General features: G+C 37.5%; 3 protein-coding genes across 4 annotated transcripts; 2 read left to right on the top strand and 1 right to left on the bottom strand.

Annotated features, from left to right (window-relative positions):
• The first annotated feature begins 187 nt into the window (after window positions 1–187).
• On the top strand, window positions 188–11244 carry enpep (glutamyl aminopeptidase). Its single transcript, XM_084683226.1, has 20 exons — window positions 188–832; window positions 1543–1684; window positions 2188–2322; window positions 2588–2708; window positions 2804–2958; window positions 4183–4296; window positions 4448–4582; window positions 4956–5021; window positions 5281–5346; window positions 5900–6060; window positions 6275–6357; window positions 6532–6668; window positions 6929–6984; window positions 7100–7250; window positions 7336–7409; window positions 7542–7646; window positions 8055–8225; window positions 9037–9177; window positions 9551–9632; window positions 9988–11244. Exons 1-20 carry the CDS (start codon window positions 198–200, stop codon window positions 10135–10137), a joined length of 2880 nt encoding a protein of 959 aa, XP_084539352.1. The 5' UTR covers window positions 188–197; the 3' UTR covers window positions 10138–11244.
• Window positions 11245–12427: 1183 nt separating this feature from the next.
• On the bottom strand, window positions 12428–16990 carry rrh (retinal pigment epithelium-derived rhodopsin homolog). Its single transcript, XM_084683348.1, has 7 exons — window positions 16879–16990; window positions 15961–16151; window positions 15265–15364; window positions 14149–14302; window positions 13649–13817; window positions 13019–13197; window positions 12428–12811 (listed from the first exon to the last, which is right to left on the bottom strand). Exons 1-7 carry the CDS (start codon window positions 16988–16990, stop codon window positions 12706–12708), a joined length of 1011 nt encoding a protein of 336 aa, XP_084539474.1. The 3' UTR covers window positions 12428–12705.
• Window positions 16991–18510: 1520 nt separating this feature from the next.
• Window positions 18511–23903, top strand: LOC146299598 (glucosamine-6-phosphate deaminase 2). 2 transcript variants are annotated; one of them, XM_084674443.1, is made up of 7 exons: window positions 18511–18757; window positions 19107–19287; window positions 19369–19470; window positions 20332–20514; window positions 20977–21161; window positions 21379–21553; window positions 22443–23903. In XM_084674443.1, the coding sequence occupies exons 2-7, from the start codon at window positions 19164–19166 to the stop codon at window positions 22499–22501; spliced, it is 828 nt and encodes a 275-aa protein (XP_084530569.1). In that variant the 5' UTR covers window positions 18511–18757; window positions 19107–19163; the 3' UTR covers window positions 22502–23903. The 2 variants fall into 2 exon arrangements, with proteins under 2 accessions (XP_084530569.1, XP_084530561.1); XM_084674435.1 differs by having other exon boundaries at window positions 18511–18826.
• The last annotated feature ends 987 nt before the right edge of the window (window positions 23904–24890 follow it).

The raw sequence follows: 24890 nt of genomic DNA, 5'->3' as shown, positions 1-24890 counted from the left end.
GAATCCACACCTCTACATTAACTCTTTAATAAGAGGGTTAGATTACTGGTTAGTTTTTTCCTACAGACTATACACATAGGTTTGTCTTATAGGGACATACTCAGTCCAACTGTGACAAAAAAAACCCAACTGCTGTCTCACTGGGCCACATTTGTCCTTCCTGATAGGTTTCCAGAGGTCATCTAAAGGCCAGGATCATGGAAAGCATGGACTTTGAAAAGGAAGAGAAGCGCTATTGTGTCCGTGGGAAGCATGTGGCTATAATCTGCCTAGTTGTGGTGGTCTCTGCTGTAGCCGTGGGGCTTGGGGTGGGCCTAACGCGACCTGACACCTCTCCAACTCCAACTTCAACTCCAACTCCTCCCAAGCCTACCACTAGCCCTGAGCCTCCTCCGGCTGACAGAGGGCCCTGTAAGCCATCAAATGAAACCACCGGGGAATGGAAGAATTTCCGTCTGCCCACCTACGTGAAGCCTGTGCACTACAACCTGCATCTGGAGCCTGACCTGATTACTGACCTCTATACTGGGAGTGTGTCCATCAATCTGGAGGTCACCCAACCTACACGCTACCTGTGGCTACACATCCGAGAAACGTTTGTCAACAACATTCCTAAGTTGGTGTTGAAAAATGGGCAGGATCAGAAGGATGTGACAGTGAAAAGTTGCTTTGAATACAAACCACAGGAGTATGTGGTGGTAGAGACTGTGGAGGAATTGGCGGCCACCAAGCCAGGCGAGGTGTATGTTCTCACCCTGGACTTCCAGGGCTGGCTCAATGGATCTCTGGTAGGCTTCTATAAGGTCACTTATGAGGAAAATGGAGCTACCAAGTAAGTTCTATGTGTTTGTGTTTGTCTGTATAAATTATTTTCTACTCTGTGTGAGACAGTAGGATATAGGGTTCTTGTTTGAAGAATTTGCTTAAAGGTTTGGGATTATTCTCTCCTATTTAATGCTTTTTACAACTAGAACATAGCAAAAAGATTGAGACAATACTAAGGGTTAAGGGTGCTGTCAATTTATGGGAACAGAGGTTCTTGACACAAAACTGTAGTTAAAGTTTACATAAATCTTTAACTTTGTATCAAGCTCTGTTGAAATGTGTACTGAATATGCTCCTTTTACACATACATAGTTATATGTCATGTCTATGATATACAAAGGGAAATGGAGGACTATCTGTTAAATAGCTTCAAACCACCAACTAGATTCAATTTCTATTTAATTTAGGTTTACGTTTTCAAGAATGGATATTACAATGATACAAGTTAACTCAAATCTTATATCTTGCCATCTTTTGACCCCAAGAAATCTTCTCATGCAAAGCTTGGTACATTTTGCCAATGTCTTTAAATATTTTCTTGGAACGGGTGGTATAACAATTGGACAATTTGATTTTATGCTATAGAGTTAATCCAAACATAGGCTACTGTATCTCATGGGATAACTTGGGAAACTACTAATAAAGATGTAATTTTGGGGGGGCAGTTCTGAATTGTGTTCATACTGCTGAATATCAGGCATTAATTTCTTTTTCCAGAAAGATTGCTGCCACTGACCATGAGCCAACTGATGCACGAAAATCTTTTCCTTGTTTTGATGAACCAAACAAAAAGGCCACCTACAAAATCTCCATCACCCATGATCAATCTTACACAGCCCTTTCCAATATGCCAGTGGAGGTACAGTTATATTCAGCCTCAGAGCTTATGGGTGTAGAATAGCCTTTACAGAAGAATCATGGGTTTACAGGACCCTATGCTACACATAATGTATGGTATACACAGTACTTTAATATCAGCAAATCTAACAATAATGCTTAGTTTCTGTATGTATGTATGTATGTATGTATGTATGTATGTATGTATGTATGTATGTATGTATGTGTGTGTGTGTGTGTGTGTGTGTGTGTGTGTGTGTGTGTGTGTGTGTGTGTGTGTGAGTGAGTGTGTGTGTCTGTGTGTGTGTGTATGGAGTTTGAGTTTACGCCCGTGTTTAATTCTAATAGGAGACAAAGGTTTCTGTGGCTTGAGTCTTATCAAGAATCTAAACGAGAGTGAGAGAAAGGAGTGAATGCTGTGAATGCAAATCCAGAAGCAATCCATCTTCTTCCCATGTCCTGTTGAGTTGGGAACATGACCCAAAAATAGAGGCTCATTAACCCACAGTCGCCTTTCTGTTCCAGGGCACCCCTCAAATACTTCCTGGCAATAAACTCAGAACCTCCTTTCTCAACTCTGTTCCAATGAGCACCTATTTGGTGTGTTTCGCTGTGCACCAGTTTTCCTATGTGGAAAGAAATTCCTCTCGAGGGATTCCAGTAAGTATAAAACATTTTCTCTAGAAATAAAAAATTAACAACTAACAACTGACTTTTAGTTGGTATAATACACTGAAGATTGTGTGTGTCAAGTAAAACATTTTGTGTCATCAGGAACATTGAAATTGTAAAACTTTAAGTTGGCAGATGATTGTCTTTTCTAAATGACAAATTACACTTTCAACACATTCACTCACACAAACTAATGATAACATTGTGTAATCAGTTTTCTCTTATTATGAAATCTGTTATTCTTTTTAAACAGCTGAGAATCTATGCTCAGCCTTTACAAATAAAAACAGCAGAATATGCCGCTGACACAACCAAAGTCATTTTCGACTACTTTGAAGAGTATTTCAACATGTCATACTCAATCCCCAAGCTAGGTATGTTTTTGTGTTGCATAAAACTTATAAATAAAATCATACTGTAAGAAACAAAAAGTCAACATTTCATGTAAATAATTATTTCATTCTATCAGATAAGATTGCTATTCCTGACTTTGGCACGGGAGCCATGGAGAACTGGGGCCTGATAACATACAGAGAGACCAACCTCCTCTATGATGAGAATGAATCTTCTTCTTATAATAAACAACGTGTGGCTAGCGTTATCGCCCATGAGCTGGTTCACCAGGTAAAAGATACAAGAGTGTATCATGGCAACTTTCATGCTTATCTATTGACTTATATACAAGAGAAAAGCAATGGTGCGACTGGCTGATGGGATTAAGCAATGTTTTTTTGCAACAGATCTTCAGAAATTTGTCAGTTAGTTATTCAGTTAAGATTTGTCATGGAAATCCTTGACTTTAATGTCAACCTTTTGTACAAACGTCTAGCATTACGGTTATCCATCACATCATTTTATGATATACCTTATCATTATACCACCTGAGCTGTGCAATAAGGGCATAAGGTTGTCCATTAAGTTTTATGAACTGTTCAAAGTTGCGGGAATAGCCACAATGACTATGGTTATTTCCTTCCCTGAATGAGGAACAAAGTCAGAATGAACAAAGGGTGAACTGTTTGTATTAATATACAGCATGGCCAGTATATACTTATTATCAAATAGAATTTCCAATGTAACCCCCCCCACACATAATTACTCTTCTCCAAGACACCTCCTCCCAGCACTCCTCCAACTTGTTTGCCCTACAGCAAGTCAAATTTGCAGAGCCTATGCTAAATGCACCTGAAGAATCATGAAAAATATCAAACGGTAGGAGGATTGCCTTTCTGGTGACTGTGGCAGTGAAGAGCACTAGCAAGATAGAGCTGGGAATCTCATGTGTGCTCAGTAAAGCATTGACAAAACGTTACTAAGGTTAAATCTTACACTGAAGATCAATAGGCACATCTTCTGAGGGATCTAATAAATCCAATCAGGTTATACACTAGGTTAAACATAAACAGGTTATGCGATATACTTACACGGGCTTTACATGAGTAACACATGAGAGTGGCAAACAGTAGTATTAACCAATTATGTGGTACAGCCACATAATTGTCCATTGATCTGATGGGAAATCAGATGGCTGAGCGGTTACGGAGTCGGCGCATTAATACAAAGGTTGTTGGTTCGATTCTTGGCCGTGCCAAATGACGTTGTGTCCTTGGGCAAGGCACTTCACCCTACTTTCCTTGGGGTAATGTCCCTGTACTTACTGTAAGTCGCTCTGGATAAGAGCGTCTGCTAAATGAGTAAACGTAATTTAAATGTAAAGATATGAAATATGTAAATTCTGAACAAAATATTGATCATCTCACTCCCACACACACAAATACTAACTCACCCACACACTGAGGATTTTTTTAAAGAATCTACCGTGTGTGATGATTTATCTTCCTGTTGCAGTGGTTTGGGAATATTGTGACCATGGATTGGTGGGATGACCTTTGGCTGAATGAGGGTTTTGCCAGTTTTTTTGAATACATCGGTGTTGAGAATGCTGAGCCTACATGGAAAATGGTAAATTTGTTCTAGAAACTTGAGGCCTATTAGAATTAATTTTACAGTTGTGAGAGCTTAAAAAAATGAATTTAAAAAATGTAAAACTTTTTATGTAAAACTTTGACAAAACATTTGGTTGCTTAACCAATCTTTCTATGGTGTTTAAAAGCGTGACATCATGATCATCAGTGATGTACTTCCGGTCATGGTGGATGATGCCCTTCTCTCATCTCATCCAATCATTGTGGATGTGTCAACTCCTGCTGAGATAACCTCTGTGTTTGATGCCATATCCTACAGCAAGGTAATCTATACTAATGTAATTTCACTACAATATCATAATATAGTGCCCCACATGTATTGTGCTTCTGTAGTATGACAGTATTACAGTAGACTGAATGTGCTGTCAGCTCAAATTAATAGCTTTACTACTGTAATGTACTACAATACATACCATAAAAGTACAGGGCAAAGCTAATAACAATATCATTGCTGGTGATTGATTATGTCATTGCTTGTTTATACATTATGTATTGCAACATGCAGTGTGTCTATGTACATTTGATGAAAGGGGTATGGCATTTAATTATTGTATTACATTCAAACTCCACTGAGCGCCACATCAACTTTTTTAATGCAACTTTACACCCAGTATTACTCTCTCATTATGTTCCTAGGGAGCTTCAATTCTTAGAATGTTGGAGGACTGGATGGGTCGAGATACTTTCAGAGATGGCTGTCGAGTAAGCAAAACATCAGATCAAATACACTAAACTTAATTTGCCACTTTCATTGCATTGTGTACATATAAAATGTTGTAAGATACACTAATCTTGAGTCACATATATTATGGCTACAGTATATAGTCATTATGTTAGCTTCACACACATTTTTTTAACCAAAATGTTAGATCAGTTTTCCAGTTGCAACATTCCACGTAAGTATTTTATTGTCCACCTCTTTTATAGCAATAATAGTAATACTTTTTCTTTCCCCGAGCAGAAATACTTGAAAGACTATCACTTCATGAATGCCAAAACAATAAATTTCTGGGATTCTCTTGCTGAGGTATGTCAGAGTTGTAATCCTTACAAACCCTTTCTCAAAACATACGTAATTACCCCATAATGTTATGATAAGCTATTTAGAAATCTTTGTACATTGGAATTTAGCTATTTAATTCATAATAATAATACATTTGTTAATCACATGGTTTGTTTTAAAAGTTTTAGTAAAAAACTAAATTTGAAACAATAAGTGAAGCGATTAGGGTTGGCAATGTCAAAGAGGAAAAATACTAAAACATACAGAGTAAAATATCTACATAAATACGAATTTAACCTACATCTACAGTCCAACATTAGAGAAACTTTACATGTTTTTCAATACACATTAGCCTATGCTCATATCTGCATGCTCCCATTTGTACTCATACATGGAAAGGACACACTATACCAATCATCCCTCAATATGCGCTCATAATAAATGATCTTGGATGCACTATATGGGTATTGTTATTCAGCACTGTCAGAAAAGTAGCTTTAAAATGTAACTTGCCAGTTACTCAGCCTTTAATGCACTTTTGTTCATATTGTATCATTCTGTGTAAATTGTACTGTAGGTAAGCAAGTTGCCAGTGGCAGAAGTAATGGACACATGGACTAAACAAATGGGCTACCCTGTGTTGGACTTGGCCATTGTGGGCACTGAAGCCAAACTCACCCAGAAAAGATTCCTTCTTGATCCTAATGCAGATCCTACCCAGCCCCCCTCACCACTTGGGTCAGCAATTCAGAAATCAAGATCCTGTTTGTGTTAAAATATTGCATACATTTTGTTGTAATGTACATTTGATTTGAGGGCAAAATGTATTATGTAGGGTTTATTTTCAAATCAATTAATGGGAGAAGTCCTAGCCCACATTTAAGTTGCAAATATATGTATTTTTTGTTATGGGTTTGATGTTAAAGACTCCAGCCAATGTTTTTTTTTACAGATATAAATGGAACATACCTGTGACTTGGCACTCGGTGAATAGTGAGAAGAATATGTCAATTATGTTTGACACAAGTGTACCAGGTAAAAGAATTAATAATAATATAAGCACATTATATTAATATATATAAATATATAATGCTTCACTTCCTATATCAATATGCAATATTAAACAATTGCGGTACATAGTGTTTTGTGCATTGTTAGGCAAAACCATCAATCTCAATCTCTCCTAATTACTGTACTCATCAAATTTAGAATTGACTCTGAAAAGCTACTCGACCAATACGGATGGACTCCTAAAGGTCAACAACGATCATATTGGATTCTATAGAGTCAATCATGACAGCAATATGTGGAGCACCATAAGTCAACAACTCGAACTAAACAACCTGGTAATTATATTATATAAACTGAAAATATTCTATAGATAAATCATATGTTTTGATTGTATTGCAGTCCGTCACTACAGTCCGAGTACATTTAGAGGGATGAAGTGGAATATTTTATAGCAATTAACAACCTGTAAAGAAAGAGATTTTAGGGTGTCAAATTTGTATTGTCGCAGCACTGGATGCTAATCACGAAACAAGACAGGTAGAAACCATTGTAGTACATTTGATATGAACCTTGATCTTAAAACTGTTTTTACTAGGAGTTTGATGCAGCAGATCGAAGCAGTTACATTGATGATGTCTTTGCTCTGGCAAGGTAGGCTGACAAACATGGAAACATTTGAAAAAACTAAAACTGAAACAGACAAAAAAAACTGTCATAAATCTGTAGAAAGAATTAACAAAAAAATGTGTTGTTATTTTCGTTTTAGGGCAGATGTTGTGGATTATGGCAATGCATTTAACCTTACAAAATACCTGACCAATGAGACAGAATACATTGTTTGGGATCGAGTGTCATCCTCCATTGCATATGTCAGAGACATGTTGTCAAGCGACAGTGTTCTTTATCCAAAGTTTCAAGTGAGTGTAATTAAAGATGACAGAGAATTTAATTTACAGTTTATTTGCATTTTAATAATTTCACGACTCTTTTTCTTTTTTACAGATTTTGTTCCGTGAGCACGTGCGTGTCATTTCCAGGCGTCTGGGTTGGAATGATGTTGGAACTCAAAATGAGAGGTATGAGTGATAATTGGATGGTGGGGAGAGAATCATATCTGATCACCTGTCCCAGGGTTGCTACAATTTCCGGACATTGTAACTGGTAATGTGTGTGATACGTCTTGTTGTAATTCATTTTGATTCACATAGGTTGCTGAGGGAAACGGTTTTAGGAATTGCTTGTCAAATGGGAGATCAAGAAATGCTCCATGAGGCTTCTGCTATCTTTGCCAAATGGATTACAGACAACATAAGGTAAAATGAAAAATAATCCACTATACAGTTGTTATTCTGTATAATCACAACATTCAGGGAAATACGTTCTTATTGTACGTATCAAACTATTTTTAGATTTTATGATTATGAATTTAACACACATTACTAGACAGATACTGGCATTACTAGACAGATACTGTACTCTTTATATATTTTGGCAGGTATTCCAATAGTCATTGTTAATACATGTCTACTAATTCAGTATGATATTCAATTTGGAGCACTGAATATCACAAACATTTTGAATGGGAAACTAGGGATTTACAACCACCTCTGCCTCACTCGACATTGTTGTCAGCAGGTCATTGGCCATGATGACATTCAGAGATATCCTGACGTTTGTCCCACAGAACCTTCATTGCTTTGTGGTCTTTCATCCTTTGGCAGTGTGCAGGTTAACTTACGTCTGCTTGTGTATCGCTATGGCATGAAGAATTCTGGCACAGAGACGGAGTGGAATAAAATGTTTGATATGTATCAAAAAGCAACCTTAGCCCAAGAAAAGGACAAGCTTCTTTATGGACTTGCATCTGTTGAAAACGTCGCTCTTCTTTACAGGTAAAGAACACATTTTCATTCTAAAACTTGTATGTCATGTTAACCCTCCTATTGTCTTAAGAAATACTTACATTTATTACCTTTCTGTCACAGTGACTCGGGGTCCAATTGATCTCATAATTTATAACTTTAGAATACAAAAGTAAAAAAAAAAATGTACAGCTTTACTTGTAGAGTGCAACCAAACAATCCACAACATCAGCTGTTTAGTTCAGCTCTTTCTCTAGTATCCCCGAAAGATAAAGCTACAAATAAATGAATGCCAATGAGAACACATAAACTGCCCCATGGAATTGTGTGAATTGGAATTTGGTGATTTCACCGATTTCACTGAAGACAAATCCCAACCATATGATGTAAACAAACACCTAATTCAAACCAAGACCCTATCAGTATTGTATTGGGTCATATTGGCCAAAAGACAATAGAAGTTTTTTTTTTGTCGCAGCTACACTGAAAATTATTTGAATACTCCAAATCTAAACTCTTGGGATTATTTTAAGAATCTACTCAGGAGTCCATGGACTGAGACAAATGTTTAAAATTATTTTCTTAGGTTTGAACATGATTTCAGGTCATTGTGACCCCAGGACAATAGGAAAGTTAATTCAACATTTTTCTCAGATTAACTATCAATGTTAACATGCAAGATATAGCTTGTGTATTCAGCCTACAAACAATTCTTTCCAATTAGTTAGTTAACTCAATTATATTCCATCCGGTGCACTTTATTAATACAAAATAAATTCAAGAATGTATAATACTTTGACTTTATGCTAAGAGGCTGAGGATTCTGTATGTTATCTTACAGGTTACTTGAGGCATCTAAAGATGAAAGTATTGTGAGAAGTCAGGATCTGTTCACTGTGGTTCGATACGTCTCTCTGAATAAATTAGGCTTAACTATGGCCTGGGACTGGGTCACCCTCAATTGGAACTACCTTGTTCAGAGGTAAGATAATATAGTAGTAGCTACTGTATAATACATTTTAATATAACCTTTTAAATATAGGCCATTTTATGTCAACCTTATTCAACATGCAAAACTTAGCTCAGCTGAAGACAGATCATCTGAATAGGTAGTAATGCACAAAATCAATTTTGTATTTGCGAGTAAATTTGAACTTATTTAGACACCTGTGCTTCGTGATATGATTGAGAAATCTTACGGCAAGTTGTGTATGTTAATTCTCCTTGTCATAGATACACCATCGTGTTGTGTACGTTAATTCTCATTGTCATAGATACACTATCGTGTTGTGTATGTTAATTCTCCTGTCATAGATACACCATCATGTTGTATATGTTAATTCACCTTGTCATAGATACACCATCAATGACAGAAACCTGGGGCGTCTGCTGACCCGAATTAGCTCAACCTACAACACAGAACTTCAACTGTGGCAGGTAAGAATAGTTTCTGGTAACAACAATGTAGATTATATTCTACAATTTACCCTAATTCCACGTGTCTAACAATCGATTAAGATTTGTTGATGGTTCCTGAAAGTGTCGTATGGTGATGACATTGGTATTTACTAGAAATATATTTTCCCAAACTAACTACTAGATTCTAAGTAATAAATCTTTGCTCACAGACAATGGTAAAGTATTGCTGGCAAGGCTGTGGATTGTTTGCATAATCTTGTCTTTAACATCAGTTTATAGTTTATAGAGAATAAATCCTCTAGACATATCTCTGTATTTAATTCATGTTGTAGTCAAGACTCAAAGAAGCCTTTGTATGTGATCATCTTATTAGATGGAGCACTTTTTTAAACTTACACCTAATGCTGGTGCTGGAGAGATGCCCAGGCAGCAAGCTCTGGAGACAGTGAGGAACAACATTGAATGGGTCAGGAGGAACAAAGGAGAGATTGGTGTATGGCTGGAAAGCAATGTCCCCTCATAATAATATTTTCAAATAAAAAACTGGATGACACATTTTTGGGGCGCAGAGTGTACACAATGTGGCTAGTGTTGACCTAATGTTAAGTACACATTTGATTTATGTGACACAGATAGTGGTATTCTGTCTCATGGTAATAACATACCCACAGCACAACTTTATTTCTTGTAATTTGCCAGAAAGGAAAATATATTAAAATATAGTTAAATTGGTAAGTGGTTAATTTATGAGATAGTTAAATCATAGTTGATGTCAATATGATTCTTAAAATGAAATTGGTTTGAACATTGGAATCACTCTCATTCAACTGTTGAAACCATCTCAAAACCACCATACAAAACACCAAAAGATTTAAGAGGGATTGTTGCAATAAGGAGACCATTGTTTGACAGTATTTATATGAATTAGTTATGCAAACAAGGCCTTTGATGCATTTATTCATATTTTTGTAAATACTGTTCAGAAAGAAATACAAAAATCTCCCAGCACATCATTACACATTATTGCAAACATTAAATATGATTTACTTTATTGTCCTATGAGTTACATTGTACGGATTTATGTAAGAAAGGTTAATTTGTAAATTCTTTATTTAAGAAACGTGCATTTGTAAATTATCTCAGAAATCAGCCATCAACTATGAAATTGTAGAATGTATGAATAAAGTGAAAACGCTTTCTTGTCATCAGTATATAAATGTATATATTATGAGGGACCAAAAAGGAAATCTATAAACATATAAATATATTTTATAAAAGAAAAAGAAATCTGTGCTCTCCATCCAATTCCAGGGCCCTGCTTTCTTGACTTTTCATAGATGTGTTTTATCACCCAGTTGTTTTCAAAATCACACCAGGAAAAGCTGGTTGAAAGAAATGTCTATAAATAAAGATTTCTACTGTGGTCTGCCACTGCGAGGATAATCGTTGCCCTGGCGACATCCACAGTCCTCATGCTTCCTTGCAGCATGCCTAAGGCACTAACATGCATATGAACAGGAACCCTGGCCATCTTTTTTGGTGAGTCAGCTGAAAGCAGTAAGCCATCAGTGTTGTAAGTGCATGTCCATTAATTGCTTATGGTTCATTGAACAAGCATGGAAAACATTGTTTAAACCCTTTGCAATAAAGATCTGTAAAGTATTATGGATTTTCACAAAATGATCTTTCAAATACAATGTCTTGAAAAGGGGAGTTTATATATACCATTACCTGGTACCCTGGGGAATCTTCTCCTTCTTGGTTACAAGCCAAAACCAAATAGTTAGGATACCAAAAGGTGACGAGAAAAGCCTGAAGACTACTGATTGGTCAGTGACAAATGCAAAAAAGGGACAGCCCGCACAAACCTGCATTTTTTTATTGTCTACTTCACAGCGGCCTATGATGGCAGCTCCATTTCTTTCTCCCACTCCCCTCTCTTCCTGGACCTCTTGGTTCAGCCTAATAAGATCATTGAGATCTTTGGCTGAGTGCTCACATTTTCACATCCGTGAAAACATGCATAAAAAGCTGAACGATTTATTCAATCTTAGCTTATTCCACAGACTTAAATTATTGAAAATCATTTGATTTCAAGCAATCCATAATCCTCCTTTACTTTGACTAAACTTGTAATTAAAGGTGTCTGAAATATAATAATGATTTATTCCACCGGTTTGAATAGACAAAACAACCCCTTATCCTGTCTGGTGTCAACATATTTACTGCAATGAGCAAGGAGAAAAGAATTCCAGAAAATGTTTTAAGCATTTACATTCTCAAGGCTACGTCTTAAGACATTTAGACATTGACGTCACCATGTCCATAATAATATAATGTGTAATAATAATATGTGATGAAGCCAATGGCACTGTGGTCAGTCTTCCTGGACTGGGTTCATCATAATTCTGGATTGAAGTGGCCAGCAAGTCCAGATCTAAAACCATAAAGACCTGTAGAGAGACCTGAAAACAACAATTGTGAAAATTCACCCTTCATTGGCAGTTTGCACCAAACTGGGCTATTAATACTATTAATAGAGAAGTTCAGGAAGCTCATACAAGGCAATAAGAAACATTGATTATTTGTGTATATGTGTATATACATATGCAGTATTTGCACCAAATGTTACATGTATTGTATAATTTATTTTTTATTTTTTTATTTTCAAATGGTCTATTTAGTTCAGAATAATAACACAGGTTCTCTGAACAGTGTTTGTATAAGAATTGTCTAGCTAAACAACTAAACACATCTGTACATTTCAAAATTAATTGCAGGCACTTTAAAACATGGAAAGGTGGTGCCTAATATTTTGTCCTCAACTGTGTGTTCTGTTACAACCACTGGTCTAGGTACTGTCAAGGTCGTTTCATATCAGTTCTCATGAAGGAAAATATTAAAAGAGTTATATACTTTCGACCTTTAGTAACACTGCTCCTGTCCTCAGTAATTGTTCTGGGTTTTTCCATCAATGGCATCAATATATATATTTAATGTTTTATTTCACCTTTATTTACCCAGACAAGATCATTAAGAACAAATTCTTATATATATGCGGCACAAGGTCTCCAGTTGAAATAATATTTCATCATTGGGTCAAAGGGAGCTGGGATATTGTCATAGGGACTTGATTGTTGATTGTGATTCTTTGCCTGGTTTGACACCGGAGCATTCCTGTGATGGCCCTTCTGAACCTGAATGAAACAAAATTACCAGAATACTGTCAAACAAATACTGTACATAGCCCCAGATTATTCCAAATTCAGCTATCAAATAGAAACCCTGCATCCAATTACATTGTTTGTGAAAACCTTATGGTTGTACTAGAAGTAGCCTTGTTTACATTTAGTTGTACTTTAGAATACAAATGTATTTAGATAAGCAGGACTAAATTATCTTACTTTTTGTTGGCGATGACATAGATGCATGGATTATAAAACGTAGAGGATTTAGCAAAGAGAGGAGCAATGATGGCCATGGGTGCTGGTATCTTTTTGGGGTCTCCGAAAGATGCCCAGAGGCACACAATGGAGTATGGTGACCACGCCACTAGGAACATTATGATCATCACCACCGACATCTGATAGAAAAAAAAAAAAAAGATTAATGTAGCTATGTACCCGATGGGTTCAGATGGCTGAGCGGTGAGGGAATCGGGCCATAAATCAGAAGGTTGTCGGTTCAATTCCGGGCTGTGCCTAGAAAAAAATGACATTGTGTCCTTGGGCAAGGCACTTCACCCTACTTGCCTTGTAAGTCGCTCTGGAAAAGAGCGTCTGCCAAAATGACTAAATGTAAGCTAACTCTCAATAAAATCTCAAATAAAATGCACCAGGGACGGAATGAAAAACATCAAGTAACAGGAACATTCGCAATTAGAGGTCTGCAAGAGAGTAGTGTCACAGAGCTGGTGACCTTAAGGGCCTCGTGTGAGTGTTGATATTTAGTTAGAAAGTTAGCTGTATCATAATTCTAGCTCACACGCTTAAAAGTTTTGTTTTTGTTTTGTTTTTTTTAAAGCTGGGGCTTACCTTTGTCACATCCATCTGATCTGACCAGTCCATGTTGACGGTATCTAAGCAGTTGCTGGCTTTGTACCTCTTCATAGTGACAGACACACTGTAGTAGCAATAGAACATGACTGACAAGGGGATGATGAAGTTCACACAGATCACAGCCATGGTGTAAGAGATGAATGAGCTGGGGGACAGAGAGTAGAGATTTGGTTATGGTCATAATGTTTGTAATCCATACTGTACTGGTTGCACACAATTCACAGCAAAGTCCAAGAACCATATTTAATCGCATTGTGCTTCAATGTACTGTACACTGCAACCCTACCGACAATGGCAATTCCAATTCACAAACCTCCCACAAACATGACTTGTGCTGCTACCAGCTGGCACATCTCAGGGGAAAGTAGTCAGACCATGTAGACCATACCTCTCCCTGAGATACATCACAACATCTCGAAAAGGTACTCACATTTTTACTTATTGGCTAAAATGATCAAATAAGGCCTTTAACTCACGCATCATTGTTTCTCCAATTGATGGTGCAAGTGGCTCCAGTAGGGTCGGGGGCATAGCCTGCCCAGCCAACGATTGGCATGGCTGACCAGAAGACAGCATTTAACCATGCCGCCAAGATGAGGAGAGTGTATGATCGGGTGGTCATTTTCTGCCCTAACCACCAATTAGAAACACAGGATCAATGTTTATGTTCAAAAAGCAATTCTGAGAAATACTTCTCTTCTCAAGCTCTCATTCATTGTCAAACTTCACAGCTTCACAGTCAACATAGCACCTATTGCAGTCTAAAACACCAGCTGATCAGTATAGGCAACTAAATAAACATGTAGCCTCACATAGCTATGCCACTAGACGAGCAATAGAATGTAGGTTCTCACTCCCCAGAGCTAATACCAACTTTCTTAAACAAACTGTGGGATAAAAGGCCATGAAGTCATGAAACCTACTACCAACGGAAATTATAAACATGACACGTAAATGTATGTTCAAAAAGCAAATAATGAAACACTTGGGTACAGCATATTTGTGACACCAGATGGTGATATACTGTACAGAAATGTGTACTCTCTTACATAGTTTGCAGTTTACGCTTCTATGGAATTGGATATGTCAGTGTTTTATATCATGACAAAGGTAAAATTGTATAATCATAATTTGTATGTATTTTAACTTTTGATACATGTAATGTATGTTTTAAATGTTAGATGTTGGTATTGTAATGTATGTTTCCAATGTTTGTTGTTAGTATGTAAGTCTTATATGTGGAACCCCACTAAAAGTAGCTATGTCTTAGGGTAGACCTAATGGGGATCCTTCTAAATAAAACAAATAAAACGAACAGCTCAGTCTGGCAATTCACCTCACATTTACAGACAGTCTATCACTGTTGCCACTGGACCTATCAGAGAAGTCAGATCAAGTATGGATATTAACAACTGCTCTGGACAAAGTGTTGGAATGGCAGTTTTGTTGTTTTGATTAATTGAATGTTGGTTTATCATGTTGGCAGTATCTATTAGCAATGTCTTAATGATTAAATGGTTTTCATAAAAATGAGGCAAGGTTGTTTGCTGTTGCTTTGCAGTAAAGCATCTCTATATGAATGTGTTACATACCTATGTCAGGTCTGCAGATGGATAGGTAGCGATCAATGGCCACCACAGTCAATAGTCCAATACTAGCCATTCCAAAAAATATGTTGAGGGCTGCATAGATCTAGAGGGAGAAAAAGGGTTTTACAATTTTGTAAACCTGCTTTTATGTTTCATTATGTTTTGGGAGTCTACACTTTACCGTTGTAATTATGTTGGATGTCAACATTGCCATCCATAATGAAAAGAAGCTTTGTGGAAGTTTTCTGTGAAATTTAATTGGTGTCATTTTTATGTGACTGATTGATGGCAATTCCCATATCTAAGCAAAGGGACGAAGTGCTAAACTTTTGGTTAATAACCACTAACCTTTGTTCAGCTAACACAACAAATCTAAGGGCTTGATATAAACTTGGTTCCAATTGGGGTTTTCTGAGGTCAGGACCTCAACCCAGGATTAGTATTACATGACATCACACCACGTTGACACTGCGCTCCTCATTGACATTGAGTGGACGTTTACAACACTTTATAAATGTCCACTCTAAAATTCCCAAACTTTCTACACCATGTGTATATTGGACCATATTTGAACCATTATCATAAAACCATTTTAGTATTAATTTTCATAATACCTTGAATTCTGCTCTAACAAATACATGTGTTGAAGATTCAACTATCCATATTACAGAATTTGAAAATAAAGTAAAGTTGACCAACCTGACAACCTGTGTAACCAAATTTCCAGCTGCCATGGAGGTCAGATGCTGCAGACATAGGGTATCCAATGCCAGCCACACCAATATCAGTAAATGCTAGGTTAATGATGATGGCGTTGGTGGCATTGCGCAGTTCTTTAAACTTCACAAACATCAGCAGCACCACAATATTACTGGCTAAACTGACGACACCTGAGAGAGCAAAATTAAATCTTAAGTATGCGTGGTACACAAAAATATTACTAAAGACATTATTAATGAACATTATAAGGCGAGGAAAATGTCAGAGAATGTCACATTTCCTCTGATATCACACGCTCTAAATAAGGAAGACATTTCAAGAAAAGAAACCCTGTAGTTCTAATACAATAAATTGCCTAGTGGAAGTCATTTATTATTCATTAAGATTGTTGAGTAAGATTGTTTCTCAGCAAACTAATAATTACCATGAACTAGCTTGGTGACTGGTTCCATAATGACTTCAGCTGCCGAAACAGTAGGGGAAAACTTAAGCTGACTTGAATTGATTGATTCTTATGATATCATTGCTGCCAACAGGCTTGCAGTTTACTTTGAAAATGAACCAAATCACAATATGCACAATGTTTTTTCACCACCTATAAAATTGGAAGGTTTGATGACAGAGGTCAAAGATGACAAGTTTCATGGGTAAAAAAACAATGTAGATCAAAAAGTAAAACAAACTGGTTGTTGGACAATGGCTGCTTCACCTCTTGTTTTACTCTCTGAATAAAAGAAAAAGGGAATAGGATAGTGGATGGTTCGTGGTCATCACGACACTAACACTAAAACTGCCACAAATTAAGATACAAGAACATCTATCAAAGATATTGATGGTCAAGGCAAAAGGAAAAAAATACAATTTGAGTGGCAGTACATTACCATACTGAATGTGTACCTGCAGTAATAAGATATCCAGCCACTATGTTGTGCTCAAATTGGGTAAAGGCACTCTTTCCTCCATAGGGAACGGCCTCCCCTGAGGTATTGAGTCCAGACTCCGTTTCCATGATCCGTAGAAAAAATACTCAATAGAAAAAGAAAAGCGAAGAAGTCAGTGAAGTAACGTCAAAATGAACTCTCATTGATTACCCAGAAACTAAATGGTCCATGCTCAAAGATAGAAGCAGTGAATCAGCATATTGCTTGTCTAAATACAGGTTGTGTATGGAATGAGTTTAGAGAGAGAGTGAGTGTGTGTTAGGGATTACAACATTCTCTTTCCCCCCAAATTTCCCAACACTGTGGAGATTGTTTGTGCATAGCATGGACTGAGTGAGAGTACGCAAGAGCGGATTACCAGTCACATGGAATGTCTTTATGGTGGGGTTGAATCCCATGTGAGTCCCGACTTAACGTTTTTTTTTGGCTCAACAACGTAACAGTATAGTTGTGCTTTTTATTTCTGGTAGTGAGTGTCTGGGCGATGCACCCTTAGTATGGCTAACGTTACCAGTAACAAACGAAAGACTTTGTTATGTTTTGGATCTCCGGATTAGTGTACATGATAGCCCAAAAACACAATGGCTTCTGGTTCCAACCCAACAGTAACATTCCATCGCATTGCCCAAGTGCATTCCATTCTTGATTGAATTGCTATTTTCTTCTCCTTTGAAATCGTTATTTTATGGATATTGTGGCAACAGCTGAGTTCAACAGGGGTGTTCCACACTTAATTAAGTACCACGTAGACCACAGGCGAAGGTGAGCCCTACTGGACATACCTAGCCCGTGATCACCCTTCCCAGGGTGTGCTTGGGGCACGGTCGATGGAATTGCCCAGGGCTTCCCCTGGGCTGGATTCAGGGTCAGAGTATGTTAAGGATATGAAATTGATATTTTATAAGCAAATGGTCTTTAGGGAACATGCACTATTGTGGACTATCCCAGCACTGCATAAATCATAGATGTCAGATGACACCACAAAAACAAGGAGGTACATGCAAAATGGTTGTCACAAAACCATCAAAGGTTGCTGTGATGAAGTGGCACTACAACAAGGCTGTTCTGAAGGCCTCCAGGGTCCATGGGATAGAGCCCCAGGACAGCTACATGAGATGATCAGCGAAAGAGAAGTGTCATTTTACTGTGCAAAGACCCACTGTTGTGGCTGATTATAGCAAACACATGGGTGTAGTTGATTTGTGAACAAGAAAATGGACCATCCAGTCCTGCATTTCTTTAACCTGGCTGCCACAAACAGGTGGATCAAGTACAGGTCAGACCACCAGGTCCACTGGGAGAGAAGGAAAGGCTGAAGAATGTTGACTTCAAGCTTTTGCTGGTTGAAGAAATAATTGCTCAGGCACAGTTTGGGTGAGGTCAACAGGTTGTCAAGATGATGATGGCCAGTGATGATGATGATGATGATGACATGAGCACTAATGAAGAAGAGTACATTCCAACAACGAAGAGAAATTCACATGAAAATGAACATAATTATAGGCCTATTATGTAATCCCGATGTCCACTACAGATGATAAAAAAGTAATACTAATTGAGACTGGACATTTTAAATGTTCTCTGACGCCGGGAGAGTGAAACCGGAAGGTGGCAGTAATGCATCTACGTGGATGCCAACTGCTTCCAAACATCATTGAAGAAAAAGATCCGGCATTTCCTAATTTTGCATCGGGTCTTTGTTTCAAACGAGAACGGAGTAAAGGGTGGGGGCTTGGTTCTAAAAGGGTCTTCAGTAACCAGACAGTAAAAGTAACGGTCCAAAAACGATACAAGCCTTGGTACACTGCTACACGGAAACGACCGCAACTGCGCAAGTAGGCTACTGTACTCAACAGACGCTAAGTTCGAGACTTCAAGTAGCAATAATCACTATTTACAACTAGGTACAATTTTCAGCGGCTATTATGTTAATTTAAAATGTATATTATTGTATATTAGTGTATTGTAGGTCACTACACAGTCGCTAGACTATCAAGTAGTTAACGTTACAACTAGTTAGCTAGGCTGGTATCTAGTGACAGTAGTGAGACCGTGGTAGTGCTTTGGAGTATGGCAAGACGCTGCATCGACATGATCCACCCTAGCTAGTCAGCTTGTAGGCAAAGTTAGGTCCTAACTTAAGTTTTTTTTTATCTAATTGGTTAATTTCTCTTTTTGTTTCAGCTGTTGTTTGTTGGAACTGTCTGGAGGCTGCAAGCCTCAATCAAAAAAAAATCTACAATGCGACTTGTTATTCTGGAGGACTATGATTTGGCTTGCGAATGGGCAGCCAAATATATTCGCAACAGAATCGTCCAGTTTAAGCCCAATGCAGACAAATACTTTACTTTGGGGTTACCAACAGGTAAACACGTTGGCACTAAAACGTAAAATAGATCAGCTGACCACTGACCACGTACGTTTACTTTCTAAATTCCTTTTCCAGGCAGCACTCCATATGGCTGCTACAAAAAGTTGATCGAGTATCACATGAGTGGGGACCTCTCTTTCAAATATGTGAAGACCTTCAACATGGATGAGTATGTGGGTGAGTTTGCACCAAATTAAATGGTTACTTTGGCCAAGTCATAGTAATGAGTAAGAAGTGGCCTATTCAGTAGCATTGCATGGGTTTCCATTAAAATAAAAACGTAATTCTTATTTGCACGTTTATTATGTGTTGCTGCATACTTTGTAAGCATTGTTTATTTATGTTTTACTCCTAGTCCTCAAAGCAAAAGTTCTGTATGCTTCCACTGTCAATTAACTATGGTAAACTTGCACAGGCTTGGACCTGCACCTGTTGTGATAACATCTACAGTTACTAAATTCTTACAAATCTGATAGAAGACAATAAAATAATATTAAAATTAGGAAATGCGAAATTAAAATGTTTAAATAAAAACTAGATAACATTTGTATTTGTCAAGAAGACAAACATTATGTCGGCTTAATGCTAAAAGCTTAAAGTTTGAAAGTTAAGTTTAAGGATGTATATAAGTAGCTAGATAGATACATTGATTGATTGGACAGACCGGATATAAATAGGCGTGAATGGAGTGTAAAGCAACCAGTCATAATGTGCTAATTGCCTTAATGGTGTGGGGTTTTGAGGAACCGTATCAACACCGAATCAACTAAAGTAACCAACATCTTATTCAATGGCTGTGTCACGGGCATCACAGGCACTGCACTATTTGGTCCAAACTCAAAACAGTTTACAAGTAATTATTTGGGGGTTCCAGAAGACGGGTCTCTGTCTCATTGTTCGCACCAAATCAACAGCGACAATCAACAGGGACAAGGATGTGATTGTAACTCCAGCCAACAAGCATTCAGAGGTCAAAAATAGTCTGTCAGCTTTTTTGTGGTTGTGATGTGGACATATCTAAACTTGTCGTTTCTGTAGGTCTTCCTCAGAACCATCCTGAGAGCTACCACTCCTATATGTGGAACAATTTCTTTAAACATATTGACATCAATCCTGCCAACGCCCATATCCTTGATGGCAACGCAACAGACCTGGTGGCAGAGTGTGAGGCCTTTGAACAGAAGATTTCCCAAGCAGGAGGAATCGACCTGTTTGTAGGGGGTGAGATTTATATATAGTACACAGTGTTTTCCCGCAGAAAGTATGTTAGTCAAGGTGGTAGGGTAAGATTTGCTGATGGACGGGAGGGGGGGGGGGGGGGGTCTCTAGAGAAGGGAGACTACCATTGGAATGAAAGGGAGAAAACTAGCGCAGAAAACTGGTGGAAACACGGCCGATATCGCTAATAAAAAACAATAAAAAAAACAATGATTACCCCCAAAAAGATTTTGAAAATGATATAATATTAAACAGTACATTTTAAGTACGCCAATCAATTTATTAGATAATGAAAGACTTAATGAGAAAAAAAGGGTAAAAAAAAGAAGAAAATACGTATGTACTTGGTTACAGGGGCGTAGATTTTCATTTTCACAAGCATCATTGTCGTTTGAAGATTGGGGGAAGTTTACCTTCCCATTATGAATATTTATATTGGTAATTTCGCATCCCCTATTTGTCTAGGGATCGGACCTGATGGCCACATTGCCTTCAATGAGCCAGGCTCAAGTCTCGTATCCAGAACCAGAGTCAAGACTCTTGCCAAGGACACCATAGTGGCCAACGCCCGTTTCTTTGGCAATGACCTATCCAAGGTCCCTACCATGGCTTTAACAGTGGGTGTGGGTACTGTTATGGATGCCAGAGAGGTAAGCTTGGTTCAAGTACAGCCAGAAGCCACACAAGACTGGTGTCGATAACTGTTGTTATTTATACCATATTCTCAACGTAAACCTTTTTTCAAATCATAGTCAAAAACTGCCGTTTTACCATATGCAGCCAAGCACTACACCCTCTATGGCTTTTTAGGCATTCAGAAGTGATGATCAAACTTAATGCTAATCACATGATGATTTATTTTCTCAGGTCATGATTGTCATCACAGGTGCACATAAAGCTTTTGCTTTGTATAAAGCAATAGAAGACGGTGTTAACCATATGTGGACTGTGTCAGCCTTTCAGCAGCACCCCCGTACCATTTTTGTGTGTGATGAGGATGCCACATTGGAACTGCGAGTCAAAACGGTCAAGTATTTCAAAGGTGAGGATGGCAAGGGGCCGGATCAAAGGGGTCCAAGGATAGGGTCTAATATGACCTAAAATAACACAATGCTAGTGTCTCAATTTTGGACACTGTGAAATTGCTGAGAAATTCTACATTCTCTGGACATGTTCAATTTTGTGTAATGTTGAGCTTGAGTTCTATTCCTCTTAAGTTATGCAGCCAAGTAATGTCTGTTATAGTTTCTGCACTTATTTCTCTTTTTTTCTTTGGTGAGTCACTTGAGTATGGAAGGATTAGTAAAGATACAGGATATGGTCATATCCTGACTTTACAGTGACTTTACTGTATCTGCTGTTCATAGACCCGGGGTGATTTATAACATTTTAAAATGATAACAAATTCACATTTAGGAAAGTCAAGAAAGCAATTGGATCAAAACACATTTTCTTTGTCAAATGACTGGTGCTTGGAGCTTTTAGTGTTAATCTACACTCAGTTACCAATAGAAAAAGTAAAAACATGTAAATTAGTTATTTTAATTTGACATTTTTCATAATTGTACCATTACTTTGATGTGGCTCTCCAAATTGTGGTCAGGTGGATCCAGTTTGCTTTACTTCTACTTAAATATGTCTAAAACTGGATTAGAGTCCATCTGTGGCTAATTGAATTGGACATTTTATAAAGGTACACATGTAGGTCTCACAGTTCATTACGGTATAATTTGAAGCACTGATGGTAACGCTATATATCACAACATGAGTTTTTCTTTAAATTTCCAGTCCATTCATTTCAATAGAATGCAATCCACACTTATAACAAGTATAATAACAACACATTTCCCAGTCCAGTTCATGCTGAATACGTTTTATGTCAACACTATTTCCCAAGGTCAATTGTGAAATTAAGTTTGACTCATTTTCAGGTCTGATGCATGTTCACAACAGACTGGTGGACCCAGTGCTCAGTATAAAGGACCAGTGAGTGGATGGTGAGACCAAGGCAGATATTTTGTACCTCAAAACGTAAGATGCGTGTATTCAGATACTGTAATTATAACCAAGGTTTGGACAATCCTGCAATTCAGCTGTCAGTTGTGCCAGCCTCTGTACATCTACTTCTGTACCCAACAGTTGACTTATGACTACTGTGTCATTTTTGCATTGGTTAGACTAGCTTGGCTATAAGGGTATTACAAATGCTTATTCTGTGACTGCATATGGCATGGCCAGAGTTGGCCAACCATCTCTGGAGGGCAAAGACACTAATCAACCAATCAGAGTTCTTAAGTGTTGAATATATCATGTCACATGTTTAAATGTAGCAATTTAATCCCGACACCCTGCCAAAGCAGATATCGGCTTGGAAGACTGTAATGAACACGGATAAGGTTTAATAAGCATCTGTTGTTCACAGGTGTTTCAAAATGTCTAGTTAAAACCACTCAACCTGTTCCGTTCCATTTATTTGGTATCATCTTATGGCACTATGATTGGTTTCCCAATCTGTTTGTCAGGAAATCAGGAACTTGTAATGATGGAATTATAATTTTTATAGTATACTGTACACAAGCTACAAACAGCTGCAAAGATTTTGCAGTCTCATCATTTTGGAACTAAAATGGGTTTTCCCAATAGTAGAGACTACATAAAAGCAACCCAGGTCAATTAAATGATTTCAAACATAAATATAGCTTCAAGCATCTGTTGTTACGTGCTCCTCCATAGGGGAACAGGTGAAATAAGGCTCACATACAAATGAGTATTTGGTGAGGTTGCATAGACATTCTTGAAGCAATCCATCTGCCAGCTCATTTAATATAGTTTCAAAATAAAAGCCTACTTGTCATCTTTTTGATAATCTTTTTGTGGTCATGCTTCGGCTGTTTTTCTGCAGGCGTTTACAACGTAGAGTCTCTTCAATGTAAGCAAATTTAAGTCACTAAAGGAATGTGGCATTGATTTTGTGTATAACCTACCATTTACTTAAAGATTTTCACTGTAGAAAAATCCATTGTGGTAGATGGATGAAAAAGGTGCCATGTTTTAGAAATGTAAGTTAGAATGGGTGGAAAGGCCATCGTTTTGAAAATGAAACTTGAATGTGAACTGTAGCACCCCTTATGGCCGGATCTGGTTTTACTGTATCGGTGTGCAAAAGTTTATAATTTTAGGTCAAATATTTTGGGAGTCATTTGCCGTCTTTGGGCCAAATTGTCTGTTACAATGTTATTTTCATGTCAGTAGATTCCTGTTGTTGAACATTCCATGTTCAGTCTTCTCAATGCACCAATTGTTTTCACAAAAGTCTGGGCTTCAGGAGTGACTTAATAAATGTTGCATACAACATGCTATCTTGTGACTAATAAAGATAATTTTGAAGAGGACTCAATTTTCCTATTATTCTCAGTATGATAATGAAAACCATTACAAACTAACAAGTAGATTTATTTATTTTATTTTGACTAAAGCAGACGTGTAAAATATTTTACTTACCTGAAGTTGTATATGTATATATATATATTTCATGGTCCATTACGGATTGTATTCCATTTTGGAGAAGAAAGTCTTCCGTTATCTGGTCTTCTTAGATCACGTGATTTCTTTTCAACCCTTCCACACAAGAATGGGCAGGATATCATATACTTTTTTCTATACGATTCTTTGTGGTATCACTAACATAAAAACACAAGAGGTCACTCTCTGCTAAGGTTCAACATTTGTGGAGGCATTCTGTGGGGTTTTAGATGGTAACCTTAATGGATGGTGGATACTGGGTGGTCACCCAGACACATCTGAAACATGCTTAGAACAGTTCTACTTTATGATTTGGTCTATTTTACTTGTAGAACTAAATTAATCTGGCACAACTTGATGCCAGCTAAGAAGAAGTGAATGCATTTTAAAGGACAACCATCTCAGTCATACATGAGATGATTATTTTAGTTCATTGTAGTACTTGAATGTAGGTACTTGAGTGCTTCCTGTACCTTGAAAAGATCACAGACAACAATGTGATATCCTTCTCAGTGACTGAAGTGAACCATAGCTCAGTCTGAACTGCTTCAGTGATCAAGGCGGATGCTGACAACATCTGACGTGGCAAAAATCCTTTCTAGACCTTGCCCCCCCCCCCCCATCAATACATTCCATGGGAGATTTTAAAAGCAATTTTCTCTCACAATAAGCAAGTATATACCTCTGTCTTATCAGAAGAAAAAAAGGCAATGATGCTGGATACATATTGTTCTTGTTAAAATGATGGGAGCAAGAAACCCATAGGTGGTGCTATAATTATGAAAATACACTGAGAATATAAGTTCTTAGCTTTTACATGTTCTTTTAGATGTATTAGCTCCAACATTGTATTACAT

The sequence above is a fragment of the Hypomesus nipponensis genome, chromosome 3 (assembly GCF_054491055.1).
Source record: "Hypomesus nipponensis isolate SF chromosome 3, ASM5449105v1, whole genome shotgun sequence".
NCBI classification, from domain to species: domain Eukaryota; kingdom Metazoa; phylum Chordata; class Actinopteri; order Osmeriformes; family Osmeridae; genus Hypomesus; species Hypomesus nipponensis.
This window is presented reverse-complemented; position numbering and strand designations above follow the sequence as displayed.

Coding starts and splice junctions, on each gene's coding strand:
- rrh (XM_084683348.1), bottom strand. CDS start 16,990: ATGGAAACGGAGTCTGGACTCAATACCTCAGGGGAGGCCGTTCCCTAT. Junction 16,152..16,878: donor TGGATATCTTATTACTGCAG/GTACACATTCAG, acceptor TTGCTCTCTCAG/GTGTCGTCAGTTTAGCCAGT. Junction 14,303..15,264: donor CATCTGCAGACCTGACATAG/GTATGTAACACA, acceptor ATTGGTGGTTAG/GGCAGAAAATGACCACCCGA.
- LOC146299598 (XM_084674443.1), top strand. CDS start 19,164: ATGCGACTTGTTATTCTGGAGGACTATGATTTGGCTTGCGAATGGGCA. Junction 19,288..19,368: donor TACTTTGGGGTTACCAACAG/GTAAACACGTTG, acceptor TTCCTTTTCCAG/GCAGCACTCCATATGGCTGC. Junction 19,471..20,331: donor CAACATGGATGAGTATGTGG/GTGAGTTTGCAC, acceptor TCGTTTCTGTAG/GTCTTCCTCAGAACCATCCT.
- enpep (XM_084683226.1), top strand. CDS start 198: ATGGAAAGCATGGACTTTGAAAAGGAAGAGAAGCGCTATTGTGTCCGT. Junction 4,297..4,447: donor CTGAGCCTACATGGAAAATG/GTAAATTTGTTC, acceptor GGTGTTTAAAAG/CGTGACATCATGATCATCAG. Junction 9,633..9,987: donor CAGAACTTCAACTGTGGCAG/GTAAGAATAGTT, acceptor TCATCTTATTAG/ATGGAGCACTTTTTTAAACT.